Source organism: Varanus komodoensis, unplaced genomic scaffold, assembly GCF_004798865.1.
Source record: "Varanus komodoensis strain SLA01 unplaced genomic scaffold, ASM479886v1 scaffold4, whole genome shotgun sequence".
NCBI lineage: Eukaryota > Metazoa > Chordata > Lepidosauria > Squamata > Varanidae > Varanus > Varanus komodoensis.
The window spans coordinates 61174671-61197164 of NW_025335941.1; the positions used below are offsets into that span (position 1 = coordinate 61174671).

Consider the following 22494-nt stretch of genomic DNA (forward strand, 5'->3'; position numbering starts at 1 on the left):
AGCCTAAATTTTTCAACAAGAAGCTCATGATCTGAGCCACAGTCAGCTCCTGGTCTTGTTTTTACTGACTGTATAGAGCTTCTCCATCTTTGGCTGCAGAGCACATAGTCAATCTGATTTCTCTGTTGACCATCTGTGATGTCCATATGTAGAGCTGTCTCTTGAGTTGTTGGAAAAGAGTGTTTGCTATGACCACCGTGTTCTCTTGACAAAATTCTGCTAGCCTTTGCCCTGCTTCATTTTGTACTCCAAGGTCAAGCTTGCCTGTTATTCCGGTTATCTTTTGACTTCCCACTGTAGCATTCCAATCCCACATGATGATAAGGATATCATTTTTTGGTGTTATTTCTAGAGGGTGTTGTAGGTGTTCATAGAACCGGTCAATTCAGCGTCGTCGTCATCAGTGGTTGGGGCATAGACTTGGATTATCGTGATGGTGAATGGTTTGCCTTGGATTCGAACTGAGATCATTCTGTCATTTTGGAGATTGTATCCCAGCACTGCTTTTCCTACTCTTTTATTGACTATGAAGGCTACTCCATTTCTTCTGAGGGATTCTTGCCTGCAGTAGTATACCTGATGGTCATCTGAATTAAATTCACTCATTTTAGTTTACTGATTCCCAAGTTGTCTATTGTTCAGTCTTGTCATCTCATGTTTGACCACACCCTATGCAGTATTGTTCTTTACAGCATTGGACTTTCCTTTCACCACCAGATACATCAGCAACTGAGTGTCCTTTCGGCTTTGACCCAGTGGCTTCACTCTTTCTGGTGCTACTAGTACAGCCCTCTGCTCTTCCCCAGTAGCACATTGGACACCTTCCGACCTGAGAGGCTCATCTTCTGGCATCATATCTTTTTGTCTTTTGGTACTGTCCATGGGGTTTTCATGGCAAAGATACTGGACTGGGTTGCCATTTCCTTCTCTAGTGGATCACGTTTTGTCAGAGTTCTCTGCTATGACCTGTCCTTCTTGGGTGCCCCTACATGACATAGCTCATAGCTTCATTGCACCATGCAAGCCCCTTTGGCACAGCAAGGCAGTGATCCATGAAGGGGGAGTTTTTAATGCACATATACAAAGCTATATATGTCCACAGCAATAAATACACATGAAATTCCATGTGGGAAAATACAGCTTACTTGCAATTATACATAGGTGTCAACCAAAGTGGACCAGATAGTCAAATTAGTGTCATTTCGAAGATGGCCTCTGTATGCCTCCTATTCAGATGCTGAAGCGCTGTAAGGTCTTTGATCCATTGCATTATGTGAGGAGATTGTTGATCCTTCCAATGTCCTAATACCAGTCTGTCAGCTCTCAAAAGAACTCAGGATCCATTTACACTGAAAATTTGTTAATTTCCAAGAAGCAGGTAACTTTAGACATCATGGATGTCAGCAATACCATGGACTCTTCCAGTGCAACATGGCCTCGTTTTGGAAGCCGGCTACTATATGAATGAATACCCGGCATTGCCAAAACATATATTTAAAAAAGCATTTGCTGCAGTACTTCTAGCAAGCAGTTGAATTAGACATTCCTTTTTAAAGAGATGTTGCAGTGTCAAATATGAACTTTTTTAGCTAAAAAAGCTCAACTTATGATCCTAATAGGTATAGATGTCAAAATGGGACACTCCAATTCCATATTCCATTCCTGCTTCAGACCCTGCATTTACTGGTATTTATAGACCTGAATTGTGGATCGTTTTGCCTGAAAAGGCTCAGTAAGTGTTTTCTTTAGTCGTGATGAAGCCTCTTATGCTGTAAAAGTAGCTGCGCCTGTCCTGGATACTGTCAGATTCTGCCAGTGCAATTTTTGCCATTCAGCCATAGTTGGCAGGTCATGCTTGGCATGCGAGATAAAAAAAAAGAACGTTATCAGCTGAGGAGGCTCTGTTGTTGCCCCATCTTCAGGTCATGAACAGGGCCATGGAACTTCAAAAAACAGGCAGATTCAGGTGGGACCAGTGGTCCTCCAGGTACCCTGGTCCCATTCTGTTTACAAACAAAGTTTTGCTGGTTTCCACCACCCAACTTTAAGCACTTGTAGAAGTGGCAAGAGATGTTCCTGGTTGGTTGTGTAAGTTTACACCAGTTGAAGTTTGTGAACAATCCGCAATGTTGTAGTACTCTTATCTGGATGTTGTTAGAGTGGAGCTTTTCTGTAGAATGTAGGGAGGTCCCTTCCAGGTGCTTTGGACTACTATTGGCATTATCCCTCAATGTTGGCTGGAGCTGGTGAGAATCTGGAGGACATCAGGCTGGGAAAAGCTGCTTTAATGTGACCACTGTTGACTTGATTTTGCTAAGGTCAGAAGAGCCGCCAGGTTGCTGACAGGGACTGGGCATTATTCTCATAACCCCAGTCCTCTACCAGCTTCACTGGCTTCCCATCGAAGTCCGGGCCCAATTCAAGGTGCTGGTTATCACCTATAAAGCCCTTAACGGTTTGGGACCTGGATATCTAAAGGAACGCCTGCATCCATATTTGTCCTCCCGCCTCTTGAGATCGGCGGCAGAGGCCCTTCTCCGGGAACCCTCCGTGAAAGAGATTAGGAGGGTGAGTACCGGAGGAGGGCTTTCTCGGCGGTAGCGCCCCACTTATGGAATCTGCTCCCCAGAGAGGTCCGCCTGGCACCGCTGTTATTTGTTTTTCGGCACCAAGCCAAGACCTTTTTATTTAAACAATATTTTAATAATTGTTGATTTTATTTATTGGTTTTAATATTGAGCCAGAATGTATCCAGATTTTATATGTATGTATTTATATGTGTATTTATTTATAATGTTGGAAGCCATCCCGAGGTTTATGCGACTGGAACGGCATACAAAAATTCCAAATAAATAAATAAATAAGAGGGACTTGAGTATCCAGTGATCATTAAGCACTGCATGCCTTTTGCATTCTCATTGATTGGGCACTTGTGGTCAGAAGTCTTTTGCTGCTTTCAAGGTAGGCTGTGTTTTGCTCCTTTCCTTCTCTGCAATACAAGGACCAGAGCTGGAGGGATACATAAGGGAGATCTAGATTGCGGAACTCTAATTAGCTCTGGTCTGTATCTCCTTCTCTTTAATAATAGATCTACCTGAAGAAAAGGAAATGAAACCATCATTGTTCTAATGATATCCTTCCTCCTGGATAATGGAGGTCCCATGTGGCAGAAAGCTCCAGTAAAGCGCTCAAACGCTACCATAGCCCCAAAATAAACAGGCCTTTTTTAGTGTTGTTGTTGCTCACTCAGAGGCTTCAACTTGGACTGACACATCCTCAAATGCCCTTTTTGCTGCCCCTCTCCTTTTCCTGCAAACCAAAAAGCTTTCCTTTGGGATCCTTGGCAACCAAGCCAAGCCCCAAGAGCCCTGCTTGGTGTGTTGCCTGGGCTCTCTTTCCTGAGAACCCTCAAAGTTTAGCACTTGGGGGTGTGTAGCAATGACACGCTGTGTTCTCCAGTTTGAGCAGTTTGAGCCCACATATAACCTCACCTGCTTTAATTTGAACTGATCTGCTTGAGTGCCAAGAAGCCCCCCCCCCCCGCTTAGAGTCATCACTCTATCCCTTACCGCTGGGCCTTGGAAAATTGGGGTGGGGGGCAGACATCAGTGGGGGCATTCAAGGATAGGCTGGACATGTACATGGTCAGTATTTTATGAGTGGAGCTGGCTGGAGCCAGGGGTCAGACTAGATGGCCAGGAGACCCCTTCTGATTCGCTCTGTTTCTGTTTCTCCATGCGAATAAGGGCAACAGTGATGGCTGGAGCACCAGGAGGACTGAAGTGATGACTTGCAAGGCTGCTCTCTCCCAGTTCCTCCCTTTAGCTTAATGGATTCGGTTCTGGCCCGGGCAAGGAAAGTCCTTAGCTATGCTCTGAGAACTATATAATTCTATGGTCTGCTGCTTTCAGTTCTTCTCTGTGTGCTGGCTGTTTGCACTTAATCAAAACTGCTGCTGTTGGGTATTATCTCTGGATGGTGTGGAGGATTTTTACTGTGAATGGATGTCTTTGGCAAGGTGCTGCTCCCCCGCTGAATAAATGCAATTGACAGCCTTGGAAACAGGGCTGCTTGGCTCCACCACTTAATGCAAGCAAGCAACCCCCTTCTCTTCCCTGGCAGCCTCTTATCACCTGGGGCCATTGTCACCAGGGATGGTACAGGTGGGATGTTGCCAGGCTGCTTCTTAAAAAAAGCAGCTGTAAGATGCAACTTCCTTTGAGTCCATCTCCACTGGTTCTTCCATCACAGGATGCAGTGAGTGGCACAAGAAAGCAGGGACTGAAACAATAGCTCTGGAGTTGGTCAGAAAAAGTGGAAGTAGGCGCTTGGTTTTTCTGTATTTTTTTAAAGTGAAACTTTATTTTTACTCACTTATCTGCAGGTCACACTGCAGACTTGACTTTTTAAGGATGTGTGGAAACCAAGAACTTCCTGGTTAATTGCAGCTTTTTCCTTCATGTAGTGCTTAAAGAGTAACAAAGATCCTGGCAGACAAAGCCTCATCACTCCACAGATTTTTTCCCTTCCTCCTCAGAAAGCTGGGCTCCGCGTTCACATTACTAAACACTGATCTGAGGTCTCCATAGTTGTTGGCTGCTTGCTGCCCTTGCACTATATTTGCTTTCTGGTCTTGCTCTAAATGTTTACAGTGGTACACATGAGGCCACGCTAAATATTAGTATATATACCACTGAATTTAAAGATCTGTAAGCAGTTCGCTCATAGTATTGATCATTTGCACATATAACAAATACAAAGGCATTTATTATAGCCTATTAAACTACAGCAAGAGCAACGGAAATATAGCAGCAGTGGAGAACTATGCAACATCATCTGAGATGCATTGCTGTGCTTGCTATGTGAGAGTTTCTTACTTTTCACCAACAAGCCACCCTGAGAACCGGCGGCTTGTTCACACCCATGGTGTTTTCTTGCTTTGTCTGAACATGGCAGGGTGTTTTCATCCTGGGTAGTTGGGAATCGCTAGAGAGCTGCCTGGCAAGACCAGCAAACTCCCCTGTTGCGTGTTGTAATCTTGCTTGTGCCGCTACCCTCTTCTCTCAGCCATTCTCAGGGCCCTTTGCCCCATGCCCACAAAAGCTGATGGGTGGGGGAGATGGTGAAGAGTGTCTCGAATGTTGCACAAAGTCTTGTGCAAGTGCACAGGAGTGGACAACTGCTGCCAGGAAATTTGCAAAGATTTCCCCTCCATTTTACTCTTCTGCCATGTCATTTGGGTGTGTGTAGCAATCTTGCTTGTGTGTGTGTGTGGTGACTACCAACTAAGACTAGTAGTAGGAAGTGACAAGAACAAATTGGAGGCGGAGCTGAAAGCAGCTGATGGTTGTAGGAGATGAGGTGCTTTGGGAGTGGGAATTCTTACTTTTGTATAACATGAAGCAGCGATTTTAAAGTTTCAGCATCTCTCCCTGCTTTCTGGGAAATTATTACATTATATAACTCCCAGGCTTTTCCCCTACTTTCCTTCCTATGGAAAGTTTTAATTCGACTAGTGAGATGGGGTAAGCCCCACATAAAGACCCAATTTCTCTTGTGCTTCCCTTCCTCCAAAATAGTATTTATTTAGGATTCAGGTGTAGTGGTGGAGAAATTGCATCTTTAGTTAGCAGCTTGATTTCCTTCAGAAGAGACTTAGGAGTGGCAGTAGAGGAGAAGTTTGCTAAGCTGAGCTCTTGACATGGAGGATGAAATTGACAAAGGCACTGAGAGAGAGTGAAATTGGTATTTCGGACTAAATATTGGAGGCGGTTTTGTGCAAAAGCATAATTGCCCAGAATAATGTTTTTAAAATATATTATGCCCATAAAGGCTTAATAAATTAATACCATTAGGTGATCTGATAAGGAGGATGAGCAGCTTTCTTGGGTGCTAGCAACACAAGCACAGCAATGGCTAAAATGGTGTTGATTCAGGGAAGGAAAGCACGGGGAATTCTGCTGTGAGGGCCTCTGGGGCAGCTGTCGGAAGCAGCAGGAGGACTGAGGGGGAGGCGAGCAGAAAAGCACCCACTTGGGTTGGTGAGCAAATCAGTAACCCACGATGGCTTATTCTGAGGTCGGCTTAGTGTGATAAACAAACCCACCCAGTAAGTAGGAAGGCACAGGATATGCTTAATTGCTGCTAATTAAGAGCAGGAGAAAGCCTGGGCAAACAAGTGTGGAGGTGCTTGCAGGATGCCACATCTTCTGCCTTCCAGACCACGGAGGGGAGGTTTTTCCAGCAAGCACTATCGTCAAGAATGCTCAGCTTTGAGCTGCTACATGGCAATGTTTTGTTGCTCATGGGAAGACCCCCCAGGACTTCCCTGGGAGATGTAACGCATGGATGAGCAGAATCATAGAATAGTAGAGTTGGAAGGGGTCATGAAGGCCTTCGGGCCCAACCCTGTAGGGCATCTAGGGCGAGGTGGTCTGCTAGGTATTCTAGTCACAAGACATGGTTTGAAATAAAAACTATAGGGCTAAAGCATTTTTATGTATTCTTCTACCTGCATTTTTAATTATCACTTTTATTACATTATATTTATGTCCCATCTTTCTTCCTCTTTCAAGGAACCCAAGGCAGCTTACAAGACTCCCCTCCTCTCCATTTTATCCTCCATTGTTGTGCTGTCAACCACAACCCTGTTAGGCAGGTTAGGCTAGGAGGCAGTGACTGGCCCAAAGCAACCCAGCGCAATTCATGGCCGAATGAGGAATAGAAGCCTGAGGGAAGATCTGGCCGTGCTCTTCACCACCGCACCACACTGGCTCTCACTGTGGGTGTGCGTCTCACGTAACCCGGACAATCTGCTTCGCACATGGTTGGGGACAGACACTGGTTGTCTGAAGAACTTGTGGGACGGCCTTACAAGAGTGGAGAGCCCTTTCTAGGAGCGGGTTGGCCAGTGCACTTGGATGAGGCCGAACTGCATCTAATGCGACATTAGATGCAGCTTCACATTTAAAGGGCGGGCTTTGAGATGCACATAATGATAACAAGCAAGCGAGTTTAACTGTTTCTCATCTGCAGTCTTGGGGGAAGATCTTCTCTCTTCCGAAGCTAGTTTTTGACCCCAAACTCCCTGTCTCTTCCTTGATCTTGCTGGTAAGTCTGCACTGAATAGCATTCATTTTCTTTAAAGGAAACTTGTAAAATGCAAAGGTGCATTTAATGTCATTTCTACTTTGCCCCTAATATTCATAAGCCAAATTCTTCCTTTTTTGTATATTTATTTTAATTTGATATTCCTTTTTCATAGAATCATAGAATAGCAGAGTTGGAAGGGGCCAGGAAGGCCATCGAGTCTAGCCTCCGCCACGTTGCACCGTCCCATTTTAGTAAGAGAGCACATCTGTATACCTGATATTGGATTTTTTCCCATCTGACCCAGATGTTATAGGACTAACATTTGCTCAACATGGCATTTCAATATGCCAAGATATTAATTACTCTGCTAAGTACACTGCTAATTGTACTCTTAATTGTTAAGAGCATGGGACTGGGACTCAGACGATCTGGGTTCTAGTCCCTGCTTGGCCATGGAGCCAACTGGGTGACTTTGGGCCAGTCACAGACTCTCAGCCCAACCTACCTCACAGGGTTGTTGTTGTGGGGAGAAGGTGGAGGAGGAGATGTAAGCTGCCTTGAGCCCTTTGTCGGAAAAAGGCAGGATATAAATCGATAAATAAATAAAAATTAATGTAACTACACTGATCTAGTGGTATAATAGTTAATAATGGAGTTACCATGATTGCATAAGCTGTTCTGGCACCCCTCTCGTTAGAATGGAAGGTGGGGTGAACACAAGGCAGCCTTGCGCACTGCATGAGATCGTTGCTGCACCCCAAGCCCAGAACTTCAGGGATGTCCAGCGAAAACTGTCCATCAATCTGCTGCTAGCATCCCTTCCAGCTTTCTACGGGTCCTAGACTTTAAAAACTGCTGGGACTTTCTGGGTTGTTCTTCTGTGTTCTTGAAGGTTCTTCGTCATGGCCTCTGTGCATCACACATATGGGTGCTGAGTCTGCGCAGTGCCTTTGGCCGGGAGCTTGATAGCTAACAGTTTTGGCAGGAAAACTCCGTTCCCCTCCCCCCAACAGTATATATGGAGCGGAGTGTCCGCCATTTCCCAGTCTTTGCAACCGCCGTTCGTTGTGCCTCGTGCCGCTTTCGCTCTCGCTCTGACCGTTTCTCGTTCTCTTCCATGTTTTGCAATTCTTCCTTCTTCTTCTTTCCAAGTTATATTCCAAGTTATATATTCCCTTCTGATAGTTCTCTCATTTGTTCACTTTCTTCTCTCTTCCTAAAAAAAAAAAAAACACAACCCAAAAATATTATATTCTCCCTCTGCACTGTCTTCTCTTTCCTTTTTACGATGGTGTGACGAGCGGCTTTCCGCAAGTGCGCGGAGTGCGGGTCAAAAATGTCCCCCGCAGACCCGAGTGATTTATGCCTCCTCTGTTTGGGGGAGGGTCATAGGACAGACGAGTGCAGCCATTGTCTGGCCTTCTCGAAGCAGGCTAGAAAGAACCGCGAGAATCGCCTATGTAGGCTCTTGTGGGACCACACGCTTCTGCAGTCGGATCCACTGATACTCGCCCTGCTTTGACCTCGGCTGCTCCGCCCTCACACCCTTCGTATGAAGGTGCATCCGCTATGGGCGACCGGCCTGCTTCCCCACCAAAAAAGTGGCGTGAAAAGCCGTCTGAGCATAAAAAGGCCAAAAAAGATAAGGCCGTAAAGCCGCCTCGCAAATCGAAGAATCCTGAGCATTCCAAGCATCGAGACTCGGGTTCGTTGGCACCCTCGGTCCCAATGGCTGTCGCAGTACCGACACCACTGGGCCCGACGCTTCAAGCAGCTATGAGGGTTACCCCTCTGGGTCCCCTCAGTGCGTGGGTGGGTCACCAACTGAGCCTCCGCAAGTGCCACATCGGGAATTGATCTCCGATGGGGAGATTTGAGACTCCCCGCCTAGGGCTAGGTCTCCCACACCTGTGCCCCCAGCAAGACTGGACACGGAGACGGAGATGTCTCCTCTGAGGAGTCGGAGAAGCTGTTCGTCTGACAGAAGATCTGACGACTGGTACCATCCCCGATCTTCATTCTGTCACGGATGGGGGGACTCCCACTCTGTTGGACGTTATCTGACTCCTCGAGACCATCCCTCTCCACCAGCTCCTCGGCATCGTCCGGCATCTTCAGCTCCGAGGCACGCTCCAGCGATACCGACTAGGGGGAGCAGTTGGTCCGTGTCGCCCGGAGAATCTTTCTCCAGCACTCCCCCATACTATGGGATGGATTCAGATGAGTCCAACGTCGACTTTACCTCTCCAGATGTCGCAGTGACTTCTCAGGCCCCTGGGTCCCCCAACGAATTGCATATCTCCTTCGTGGAGCTAATGTCTCACCTGGTTCAGTCGCTGGAGATCGATGCCATACAACGGCCCGGTCCCAGCACTGATAAATTTTACAATGTGGTTCGGGGAGAGCAGTTGACATCTATAGTATTGCCGCTCATTACCACTCTGCGGCAAGAAATGACCCAGCCATGGGACCTGCCCACCCATCCTCAACCAATATCGAGGAGGTACGAAGCCATGTACCGGGTTCGGGAGAAGGACATTCCGTTCCTCCTGCGTCATCCTAAACCGAACTCGGTTGTGGTGGAGTCTTCCCAGGGCAGAGAGTCAAGGGGTCACACTGCGCCCTGTGACAAGGAGGGGAGGAAGATTGATTCTCTAGCTCGCCGAGTCTATGTGGCCTCTGGACTCGGCTTGAGAATATCCAATTACGAGGCAACACTGGCGCTATACCAGTATTTTATAATGCAGCGCCTCAGTAACGTGATCTCCGCGCTCCCGGACAACCAGGGCGACCTTGCAAAAGTTTTCATACAGGAGGCTATGCAGGTCGCAGTTCAACAGCTCTCCACAGCTAGACACCACGTTGACACCGACTCCAGGGCCCTGGTCGGTGCCATCTCCCTCTGGCGGCATGCGTGGTTGCGCAATTGCAACTTCCTGGAGGAGATGAAGAGGCGTATCGAGGAGATGCCCTTTGACGGGTCTGGGCTCTTCCATTCCTAACCGACCACAAGCTGAAGAAGATCCATGAGTCCAGAATGACGGCTCGGCGCATGGAGATGCAGCCTCAAACACAACGTAAGTGGTCTTGGACCCATCTGTCATATTGGCAGCCATACCAGTCAAGACAACAGCCTCAACACAGACAACAACGCCGCCGACAACAGCCGCTGCAACGTTTTCAACAGGGCCATTGCCGTTTTGATGGCGACAAGCACCAACGTTGACGGGATGGGCAAACCTTTCCTCTACTCCCTACCCCACCCACCCCTCTCTCATTTGGGGACCGGCAGAAAGGCCGACTCCCCATTTGGGAGTCCATCACATCTGATCGGTGGGTGTTATCCATCATTCAGCACGGATATCAGATAGAATTCGGCATCGTTCCTCCATCGAGCCCGATCCAGTTTACACCATGCTCGCTGGCATTGCTCGACGAAGTTCGACAACTTCTCCATAAAGGAGCGATTCGTCAGATAGCTCAAACAGAAAGACTCTACAGATTCTATTCGAGATATTTTACGGTGCTGAAGTGGGATGGTGGTCTTTGTTTGATACTGGACTTAGGAAATGTCAGTAGGTTCATCACAACAAGAAAATTCAGGATGACCACCCTTCAAAATATCCTACCGTTGCTGAGGAGAGAGGACTGGTTCGCCTCATTGGACTTGAGGGATGCCTATTTCCACATTTCGATCCATCCGTGTCACAGGCGTTTCCTCTGTTTTGCTGTGACATCTGAAGTTTTTGAATTCACGGTGTTACCTTTCGGGCTGGCCACCACACCAAGGGTTTTTACGAAGTGTATGGCTCCTGTCTGTGCCTTTTTACGACTACATGGCGTTAAAATTTACCCTTATCTCAATGATTGGTTATTAGTCTCTCAGACCAGAGAAGGACTTCTTTCGTCTATACATATAACTTGTACCCTGGTGCAGGATCTTGGACTTTGCATTAACATCGAGAAATCCTCTCTTGTTCCTGCACAGATGATCAATTTCATCGGAGCCCATCTGGATTCCACGATGGCAAAAGCTTTCTTCCCGCGGGACAGGCAGCACACTCTTGCTCAGGACATCCATCAAATGCGATGAGACAGGACGGTTCCTGCCCGATCCATCCAAAGACTCTTGGGACACATGGCTGAGTCGGTTGCCATTGTCCCACATGCCAGGCTTCGACTTCGTCCTCTTCAGCTCTTCTTCAACAAGATGTTTCAACCGCAAAAGGACTTACCCACGAAGTTAATTCAGCTTCCATCCTCTGTTCTACAGTCTCTGATATGGTGGACAATTCCAGCCAACCTAACCGTTGGGGTTCCGTTCTGACCCCGATGTCCTTCAGTGACTTTCGGTACTGATGCTTGGATGGAGAGCAGTGTGTTCCGATCTTCATACGCAAGGTGTTTGGAATCGACAGGAGTCCAAGACCATATCAATTTCCTGGAACTTCTGGCAGTATTCAAGGCCCTACGATCGTTCGAGGACGTTCTTCGGCACTGAGTCGTTCAGATAACCTCGGATAACATTGCTACGGTTTTTTATCTGAACAAACAAGGAGGGACAAAGTCACCAACGTTGGCTTGGCTAGCGATGCAGATCTGGGATTGGTGCATCCCGAGAGACATTGCCCTCGTAGCAGTACATCTAGCTGGTACGGACAATGTGGAAGCCGATCTTCTAAGCAGACAAATGTCGACATCTCACGAATGGGAGCAGGATTGTCAGATATGCAACCAACTCTTCCATCGCTGGGGTCATCCAGACATAGACTTGTTCGCTACCCAGCAGAACAGGGTATGCAAGACTTTTTGCTCGAGAGTGGGAATCAGACAAGGATCATCAGGGGATGCTTTTATGATCCCTTGGAACAATATGAACTTTTACGCTTTCCCTCCGATCCCCCTCATTATGAGAGTAATATCGAAGATAGTTCACGACGGGGCCGCAGGACTACTGAAAACCCCATGGTGGCCACGCCAAGCATGGTTTTCGACACTTCTTCGAATTTCTCAAGACGAATGTCTTCAACTTCCATCTGTTCCATATCTCATAACTCAGCGAGAGGGCACTGTTCACCACCCGGATTTAACATTGCTGAAATTAACAGCCTGGCGGATTCGATAACAGTCGGCTGTGACTCAGTACCGACAGCGTCAACACCTTATACAGATCATGTCCCTGGATCTGACACCCGAATCCAGGCTTCGAATCCATTTGTCTTCCCTGCTTCATCGGATTCGATGAGTTTCCCATCGGGTTCGACAGTTTTCCACCTGGACATCCAGAGCATTCTCAATTCTGCGTTAAGGCCGTCAACCCGAAAATCATACGCGGCTAAGTGGCGGCGATTCTCTACCTTTGCCGAGTCTCGCTCGTTTCTTCCATATTCAGCATCCATAGAGAATATTCTTCAGTTCCTCTTTGAACTCCACCATTTGGGACTTAAGCCATCTTCCATAAAGGTGTACACGGCGGCAGTTTCCTATTACCGTGGTACAGTTCAGGGATCCTCCATTGTTTCTCAACCATTGATAAAGAGATTCCTTAAAGGACTGCATAACCTTTATCCGACGTTCAGACTGGTTATGCCTACTTGGAGTCTTTCAGTGGTATTACAAGCACTAACAAGAGTCCCCTTCGAACCCCTGGCGACTATCAATTTGCGCCTTGTTTCTTGGAAGACAGCATTTCTTGTAGCAGTTACATCAGCCTGGTGAGCTAGTGAGCTCTGTGCCCTCAGGGTAGACCCTCCCTATTTGAATTTCCATAGGGAGAAAGTAGTTCTGCGAATGGATCCGTCTTTTCTACTGAAAGTGGCTGCCTCCTTCCACATGAGTCAAGAGGTCTTACCTGCCTTTTTCCCATCTCCATCGAATCCGATTGAGAGATCCTTACATGCACTTGACGTATGGCGCTGCTTAGCCTTCTATAGATCAAGAACTGAATCTATTCGACGTTCCAATAGGGTATTTGTTAAATACTCTGGGCAGGACCAAGGTTTTCTAGTTACCCCTCAAAGACTCTCCAAATGGATAGTTCACGCCATTACTCTGTCCTACCAGTTGGCTAAGATAGACTTACCTACAACCCCAAGGGGTCATTCTACTTGAGCGGTAGCTGCTTCTTCAGCCTTTGCGTTGGGGGTTCCAGTTGACGATGTCTGCAGGGTGGCCACCTGGGCCACTCCATGCACATTTGCTAAACATTATCGGCTGGATGTCTGTGCTAGACAGGACTGTTCCTTTGGAAGAGCCGTTCTTTCAGCTGTTCTTCGTTGATGACACCTCCCCTCCTCCAGTCAGGGTAAGCTTGCTAATCTACCCATACGTGTGATGCACAGAGGCCACGACGAAGAAAAGCAGGTTGCTTACCTGTAACTGATAACTAACGTTCTTCGAGTGGCCATCTGTGCAGTCACACAACCCACCTGCCGGCCCTGCTCGGTGTCACTGGGTGGAATTTATTATCGGTACCATATTACTCTTTATCCTCGGTACCTATACAGTATTTTCTAACTTGTCGTCGGTACCGACAACATTTCTTTTCCTTAGTTACAATTTTTTTCTCTAGAGAGCGAACGTCCAGTCTATGAAAGACTGGAAAATGGCGGACACTCCGCTCCGTATATACTACTGGGGGGAGGGGAGGGGAGTTTTCCTGCCAAAACCGTTAGCTATCAATCTCCCGGCCATGGGCACTGCGTAGGCGCAGCCCCCATATGTGTGACTGCACAGATGGCCACTCGAAGAACATCAGTTACCGGTAAGCAACCTGCTTTTCCATCTGACTTGCAGGACACGATGGTGGAGTGATTGCTTAACAGTTCTGTTGACAAAATTTCTCATGTTTCCAGATTAACAGCCATGTCACTCTCTTGCAGCAAAAACAAACTCTTGCAGCAGCTTGAAGGCTAGCAGATTAATTATGGCATAATCTCATTAGCACATGTACTGTGAGAAAAACAACCAACTTTTTTGTTCCTGCTCGAATGACAGGCGTTAAGACACTGAACCGCTTGCTTGCATTAGCTTCCTGCCCACGTATGATTGTGTTACTGATTTTGGGTTTAAAAGAATTAGTATTTACCCCAAGTTTATAAAGCTTACCAGTAGGATGGATTGATTTTGCATTAAGGCAATTTGAAATACCAACTTAAACCAAATTTTGCGTGGATTCTTTTTTGCATTTGCTAAATAATGGTACAAACTTGATCGCAGAGTTTTGTAAACGTACAACTAAAACTATGATTTGCTCCAGCCATTCTCACACGTCTTCCCTGTTGATAAACTGGAAATTATTGAAGCTGGATCATTTAAGATTTCTCATGCTGGCAAGGGAATGGTGGGAACTATCTAAACAGGCATAGAATTGTGTCTTAGTCAGCTTTTGTTGTTTTACAAATCAAAATACATAAATCACATTTTAATAACCAGTTAGAATGGCCCTTTTAATGTGATAGGTGTGTCTGCTTTTTGTGAGCAAACCTCTGAAGTTAGTTGGTAAATTTGTAGGGAAGAATGAGTCTGCAGCAGCTCCATATCATGAAAATTACAAGCCCTGGTCTTTGTTATCCTGTTTGATAATTAAGCTCTGGTCAAAATGACCTCTATGACTCTTTCGTTCTGTCACCAGGAAAACAAAAACCTTCCAGCTCTCACTGTTCCATCCTTTCACTTTGTTCTGTCTCACTATATACATTTTTTCAGGCTTTCCTTGTTAACTTTCAGAGGAGATGTTCTTAATATTAGGTCTGACTTAAAGTCAGTAGCCATGATAATCTTGCCATTTTTTCAATGCCATTTTTGTCTTCTTCACCCAGATTTTGTTTGGGCGTTGCTGAGTCCACACAGAGTAGTCCATGACTGAGAAGGTGCTTGTTCCTAAAATAAGCCATCCTGTGCAAAGCAGTCTTGGTTTGGCCTGTATGGCAACCAACCACAACTAGTTACAAGCTATGGGTTGTCAAACTGAGTCAGCCCCGTGCTTGGTAGGGCCATTGATTAATTGAGTAAGAATCTGTAAGGCTCTTTAATGTGCTGTTAGTCAAATCTAATTTAAATCAAAATCCATTTTGAAAAGTGAGTTTTCAGTCCACTTGCCTTACCTGCTTGTACCTCTGGAAGAAATGCTCACTTTCCCCACATACTGGTCCATGCAACAATGGCAAGAGTCTTCTGGTGCCACGTTTCCCATGCGGACATTTTTCAAAGAAACCCTTTCTTGGAAGGGATCCTTATCCAAGGTGCAGCTTGGAACAACACTATGTTTATGGAGCATGCCGATAGCAGTGATTTTTCACCTAGGAGTGCTCTGGACTTTAAACCAGCTTTCTGCATACATGGTGTCATTTCAGAGGACAAGATGTTAGTTGTTCCATGTCTGTTCAGCTGAGGCAGGACAATAAAAGTGACGGGCCAGAAAATCTGCATTCAAAGCTCCGACTTGGTGAGCAGCTCCTAACAGTGTTGAATAAATTCTGCTCTTCTGCTGCATCATGTGAACTCCAGATAGACAACCAGATACCCTTTAGGTGTTTGAGGTTTGCATTCCCGTAATACCTGACCATTGGCTAATGCTGGCTGGGTCTGATGGGAATGGTAGTCCAAAACATCTGTGAATCACCAGGCTGCCTTCCCCTAACTTAAACTAATGTGGAGCGGGAGAGGTGCACTTTTGGAATTGCGGCACCTTGTTACCTTACAGCTCCTTATCTGTGAAAAGTAATTTAAATATTAAGTGTAATATTTAAATGGCTTGGCCAACTGTGTTGCTCTTTCCCATAGAAGTGGCACCTCTTCCTGCAAAGAGCTGATGCTACGTTTGAAGTCCTCAGTTACTCCTTCCAGCATGCTTGGAATCACTTAAATATTACCTTAGCCTAGATGCAGTGGCACCTCTGAACAGTAAGCGGTCCTGTCGGCTCGCTCTGGTGACTGCTAGGTTACATTACTTGCAAGTTGCCCTTCATTACCATTCAGCACAATAGTAAAGTTCCCTCTATATCAATAAAAATATTGTTATTTTTGTATTTTATTTTATGTTGTGAGCTGCCCCGAGGCTTCGGCGAATGGGGCGGCATAGAAATGTTTTAATAAATAAATAAATAAATAAATAATAAATACTACCACCCTGACAGAATTTCTTCTGCAAGAGGAATGTCCCACCTCAATCAGCTTTCTGTCCAGAATACCAAGTGCTTTTGATGAATCCAATGAGTCTGGAATGAGGTCCGGTTGTCAAGGCCCTGCAGCCTCAAGGACAGTCATGGCAAAGAGCTCCTGTGGGGCAGGTGTTCCTCAGAGTGCTCTGCCCAGTCCATCTTCCGATGCCAATATGGCTGCTGCTATTCCAGGCTGTTGGTATTGATTGATTGATACTGGGTTTGAACTATGGAGCCCCTCTTCCTCTTTCGCAGCCAAGGAGAATGGCTGCAGATGGAGATGGATAAGCCGCAGCATTAACCAGCATAGGAGCTTGTTCAAAGAAAGTCAGGAATCACACAAGCCCACATAAACTAGAATCAGTCACATCTTGCTAGCTAGAACGGTGGCATGACTGAAGCTGAAGGCCCCAGTAATTTGGCAAAATGGATGGCTGCAGCAGAGTTCCTCATTTAATGCCGTATCGGTTCACAGTGCACATTCAAAAACCTTTGGCTATTCATGAGTTTTGTGCAGAAATCTGCGCTTATGGGAAATTCCCGGTTATGTGTCAGACCCCTCTTGAAGGAAGGGCAGCTATCCTTTCTGAAGAAACGCCACTGACCTGAAGCCAAATCTTTGGCTCCTTGCTGCATAGGAAAGCTATAATAATAAATCAATTGAAAACTCAAGTATTTTAGGCTGCTTTTGGTTTGATTTAGGATGGTAACATGCATTGCTTCACAAGAATACACGCTTGGACACGATCTGAAGGGAACTTTGCCTTCGCTCGCTCTCTCCTGGTTTATGGTCTTTGCTTGACAGCTTGTCAAAAAATGAACCAGAAGAAGCTTGAGTTGAAGGAGGTTTCGGATGAACAATAGCAAGCAACCTCTTTACTTTCAGGCAGGCCTGACCATGTTTGTGGTACTTCAGTAGCTCTTAAGTCTCCACCTGTAGTTCGTAAGCTTCTTAGGGGTAGAGACCCCTTTATGCATGTTGTTCTGAAGCACCAGGTTTTGAGACCATACATTGCAGTTGAATAAAAAGTATCTAGGATCACACTTCATAAATGACTAAGCCATATGGGAACAATCTCCAGGCAACATCTGTGTGCAGGGATGGCTGCATATGTAATTAAAATCCAAATGTGATTGCAAACAAAAGGAAGCCCGTATTAGACTGTTGTTTAAGGGCATCCTTATTTAATCAAAATTTTAGGAGGTACAGAACTGCTATTTCATAAGGCTAGCTGAAAATAGCCAAGTATTGTGGGCAAATCTCTGGGGAATTTAATTGACAAGGGAGGAGAGTTCGCATTGGATAGTTTCCTTCTTCTGGTATAGTTTTCAGTTAACTGTGTGACATGAGTCCTGCATGACTTCAGCAAAGTAATGTGACTGTTCAGCAGCGAAGTATTAATGCAAAGCACATGTTGTGAAATTGCAAGCGTATCTAACCTAATTGCCTTGGAAGGAGCAACTTTGGGTGGTGCAGTGAGGGAGTGGGGAGCCACTGTCTTCATCAGAATGTGCAACCCACTCCTTATTTTGAGGTGGTGTCTGCCCTGGTGAAATACAGCAAACCTGGAAGCTTTTCAACAGGGCCTTTCATTCTTCTGCTTAATGCTTGACTTGCAGCTGAACAATAAAGCCGGTATTCTCCCCGGAATAAAAAGCTCCTCATAATACAGGATTCTGAATAAAATCCAAAAGGGTATGCATTTGATGATAAATATCCAGTAGGATGTAATTTCTCGCCTCTGTCGGTGTCTGTCTCTCTCTCTGTCTCTCTCTCTGTCTCTCTCTCTCTCTCTCTCTCCACCCCTTCTGCTTTTGAAGCTTCAAATGTATTTCTTTATCTGGACCAGGAACAAAAGCTACCGAGTGAAACTAGACTGCCAGGCTGACTTCCTTTTCTGGTGGTAAGGGGGTTGTTGCACAATGATCTGTCTTCCTGTCTTCTTCCTTAGCTTTTAAACTCTGCTGATCTCCTTTTTAGAAGGGCAGCTGTATTGATTTGTGGTAGGAAAAAACAACCACAAGGTCTGTGGCCCCTTGAAAGCCAACTTAACTGTGGAATAAGGTCCCAGAAGACGTCTTGTCATTTGCTTGAATGTTTTTGTTCTGATGCCACTCTGGCATAATACTATACAGAAATCCTTATCTTGTTGAATAGAAAAGCAGGGATGGAAGAATTGAGGAAGGTGTTTTAAGGAGCTTATCTGCAAACAGTGTTCAGATGAATGAGGCAAAGCCCTTCAGACGATGGGACATCTCCTGGATCCTGTCAATTAAAGCAACATCCAGTATTTGCCAGGTGTTTTCCCTATATCATGCTTCTCGATATCCTTGAGCAAAGTACTTCTTGACCCCTCGTGCATTAGCATAAACTGTAGAGCAAGGCTCAAGAGGTGGAGCTGGCCCAAGTAATGCAATCTCTTCTCAGGACTTTGCTGTTTACTTTGGTGGGGTTTAAGCCAAGAATGTGTCAATAGGCTATTTAGCAGCCTCATGTAAATTGGACAGCTTTTCCTAAGGAGAGGAAATACCCGTAGTGAACGCAGAAGCTTCTTAGCCATTAAAGTTTCATGCCTCTTCTATCATCATGGTCATCCCGACTTTTCAGTGTGATCTCTTAAGATGGAGACCCTCTTGTTCAGTCAGCTATAGGTGTGTATGTTTTTCATACTGGTAAAGTCCATCATCTGACCTATAACAATACTTTTTTATTCCAGTCCTAAATTCTCAACTCTTTCTTACAGATTTTGATATAATAGTAAACAGCCATCTGTTCACAGACAAGCCAGGCAACTGCCCTTAGGCTGCAGTCCTAAGCACACATGAATACAGAAGTTACTTTTGGCTAAACATGCAAAAACCGGATGGTTGTACTTTCCATGTTGTGAAATTTCAGATCTCTTTCCAAGGTTAAAATTGTATGTGTAAATGCGAGTGGAAAGGTGGCTTAGCTTATTGGCATGGATGTGACCTACAGGAGGATATCCTGTAACTTCCCTGCATCTTTTTACAGGGAGAAAAAGAACACAGACAGGATGTGCCCTCTTACCCTCTGCCTTGTCCTACTAAATCCTTGGAGACTTCCCCCATGGCCTTAAATGTATTTATAAATGTATGACTCACATAGTGATCCAAGGAAGGTCCCCCAGTTGACTTCCAATTAACATTTAAGCCCATTTGTGAACACTAAAACTGAAAAGGTTTTGCACAAGACTTTAAACCTGGCTTAAACCTGGGCCATCCTGGCTTAAAATTAGCCTGGGCCCCTGCTGTGCCTTGGCAGGGGTCCTGAAGCACCTCTTTCCCCGCATCCTCCTGTTGGTGTTCAAGGGGACACTGTGGGAGCACTAAGGGAAGACTGGGGATGATAGCTGCCTAGTGCCCAAACGGCATGTGGAGGCAGGTGTCAGAAGCTCCATGTTGTTGATCCTGGAAGAGAAGGGTTATTCAGCAACTCTTCTGTGTCCTCTTCACTAGGGGCCCTGCCGGGCAAAGAGAGGGACGAGTCTTGTTCTCCTGAGCCTTTTCCTGAGGCAGTGCAGGAGAATGCAACTTATCCTTCACTGTGGAGCGAGATGGAGACTTGTTCTGCTGGGTCTCCTCTAGGTGAGATTCAGCAGAACCTGGCTTGGTCTCCCCTCCTCACCACCACAATCAACCAGCAATGGCAGCAGAAGACAAGCGAGTGCTTTCTTCTGGGTGATCTCCAATTTAAAAGATAAAGCACAAACGAAATTGGAAGGGAAGAGCGGGGGGGGGGGGACCAATCAATTGGTCTTGCCCTTGCTATGATGACGATTCATCATGTGTTGAGGACTGAAGAAGAAGAAGAAGTCTCCAGAAACAGAAACTGAAGAAGTCTCCAGAAACAGATGTAAAAATCTAGAAGTGCACTTTGTGTAGCTGGAATGGGTGAATTATTGTCTTACAGCAGCAGGGGTTGGATCTCATGGCCTTCTGGCCCCTTCCAACTCTACTATTCTGTGATTCTAAAACTAAATCACAGAAAACATCCCATGGTTTCCTCTAATGCTAGCAGATGACCCTTCAACATCTAACTGTGTTGCCCCAGATACAAGTAGTGCAGGCACTTTACTATAAATATACATCATGTATATACAACAGCATTTTACAATAACTGTAATTCCAAATAGCAAGGAGTTTCTGAACCCAAAGACTTGTGAATACCAGCTCTGGTTTTCTTTGTATAAGCAGGATTTGAAGCTAATTCAGAAATTCTCATTAACTTAAGCCAAATTGAGTTACAGCACTGATTGATGTAGATATAATTTATGTTTAAGAAATTGGGAATTGCATCTGTACCAAGCAGAATCAGAGCTGACAAGACTAAGTGAAACCAACCAAAGTTCCAGCTTGGTATAAAGCGGTTTCATTCATAAACAAGTTCCGATTCCTAGGGAATTCTGGGATATGCAGACACAGTTTCATATTATCTGCTTATAAATTACATGTTCCTTGATGCTGGCTTGTAGTTTGTTGCTCATGAAGATGTCAGACAGAACCTTGTTGTTAGCAGCACCCTGACTTGGTGGAGCTCTGTCCCAAGCTTGGCCAGTTGGTTGAAAATGTCTAGACTGGCAATTAAGACACTTTTATTCATCAGACATTTAATGCTAATTTTTCTGATGGTGGGTTGCTTTATTTGCTTGTGTTCTGGCTAATAATGCTTTCAGGATTCTTAGTTGTGTTGAGATATTTGTTCTTGCAAACCATCTGGGGTGGGGTGTCCCTTTTTAGGACCCTAAAGCCATATTGGATGGTTCTAATAAAAATTGTGTAAATACTGATAGAAGTTTTGCTGTATAGAGTAAGTTCTCTGGGAATCCCTTGTACAGTTTGCTGTTAAGCTGCAATGCTTAGGTGAGCCATTTCTTCAAACATAACAGCCGTTCATAACTTTTCTGACATTTCTGCTGCAGGACTTAAGGCCATCCAGATGGGTCAACCTCTGCCCAAGGTTTCCAACAGCTTCTTCTGGTTGGACTGGAAGAGACTTTTAGATGACACAACAGCTCCATCTGCTGTCTTCTTTAGCCTTTCCTTGCAGTGGGTTCTTTCTGCTCACGACTCTCCCACTAACAAGAGTCAGAGTTTACTGTGGATGGATGCAAAATGAACGACTCCCCAGCACCTTTGGGTTTTCCATGTTTACCTGCTTTCCCATCACAGGCTCCTTTCTGTATGTTGCTGTAGATAGACCATTTCGGTTTTTCTGAAGATCGCACATTCAAGCAGCGCTACCTCATAGCAGACCAGCACTGGAAGCATGACGTTGGGTCAGTCCTCTTCTACACTGGCAACGAAGGAGATATCACCTGGTTTGCTAATAATACGGTGAGTACAGGACTGGATTCTTGCTTACAAGCCAGCAATTGTCATTGAAGCCTATACAGTGCTTAGGAAAGAATTCAGACACTTTAAGTGCTCATTTTCTCCCTTTGCTGGTTTCAAAAAAAAACTTTTGCTGCCCTCCAGGGTCTTATGTGGAATGCAGCTGAAGAACTTGATGCCATATTGATATTTGCTGAGCACAGGTACTATGGAGAGTCACTGCCCTTTGGAAACAAATCATTCACAGTAAGTATCTTTTGCTGTATGAAGTAACGGTTGCTTCTAGAGTGATATACAAAAATTTACGTCCTGTCTAGAAGACAATTGGAAAAGTTGGGGCAATGGATGAAAAGTCACCACCCTGGGAAATGAATAACAATGAAGTTTGGTATTAATTGCAAAAGAGATTGCCAGATGGCAGGGTGGCTAACTAGTAAAATATAGCCAAGATTCTTTGGAGTGGCCCAGTAGTGGTGATTATAGTCCTGCTAAGTTGTGACTGGCTTAGTTTCACCATTTGACATTTGGGAAGGGGTCCTTTGGTAAGTTGGCAGTACGGATCCATCCACCTCTGGCAGAACATCTCTCACAAGGACATGGTGCCTTTGTCATGCCCGTTCAAATGTGTAGATCCTGCTAGCAAGTGGGTGGGACAGTGTTGCGGGGAGTCCCCCTGCGTTATTGGAGACCATGCCAGTGGCTTCAGGAGCTGATGCCCTGCAGGTCGTCAAGCCTGCTGCAGCGTGGATTCTGCGGTTTCCTTTTTCCTGAACTCTCAAAGTGCCATGGTTTCCCTTGAGCCATCTGAGAAATGCACTGTGTTTACTTCCTGCAGTGTGTTGGGAGAGACTTACTCTGCAATGCGAATGTTCTGTAATCTTTCTTTCAG

At 45.6% G+C, this 22494-nt stretch overlaps 1 protein-coding gene across 3 annotated transcripts in view; it reads left to right on the forward strand.

The window, feature by feature from the left end:
* The window catches only part of LOC123029260 (prolylcarboxypeptidase), a 49598-nt gene that overhangs the window by 15970 nt on the left and 11134 nt on the right, over positions 1–22494 (forward strand). For 2 of the 3 annotated variants that reach the window (XM_044441990.1, XM_044441989.1), the window contains exons 2-3: positions 21468–21608; positions 21750–21851. In XM_044441990.1, coding sequence (XP_044297925.1) covers positions 21756–21851 — 96 coding nt within the window. In that variant the 5' untranslated portion in view covers positions 21468–21608; positions 21750–21755. Of the gene's footprint in view, positions 1–21193; positions 21609–21749; positions 21852–22494 lie in introns of all 3 variants that reach the window. The other variant, XM_044441991.1, reaches the window with a different exon arrangement.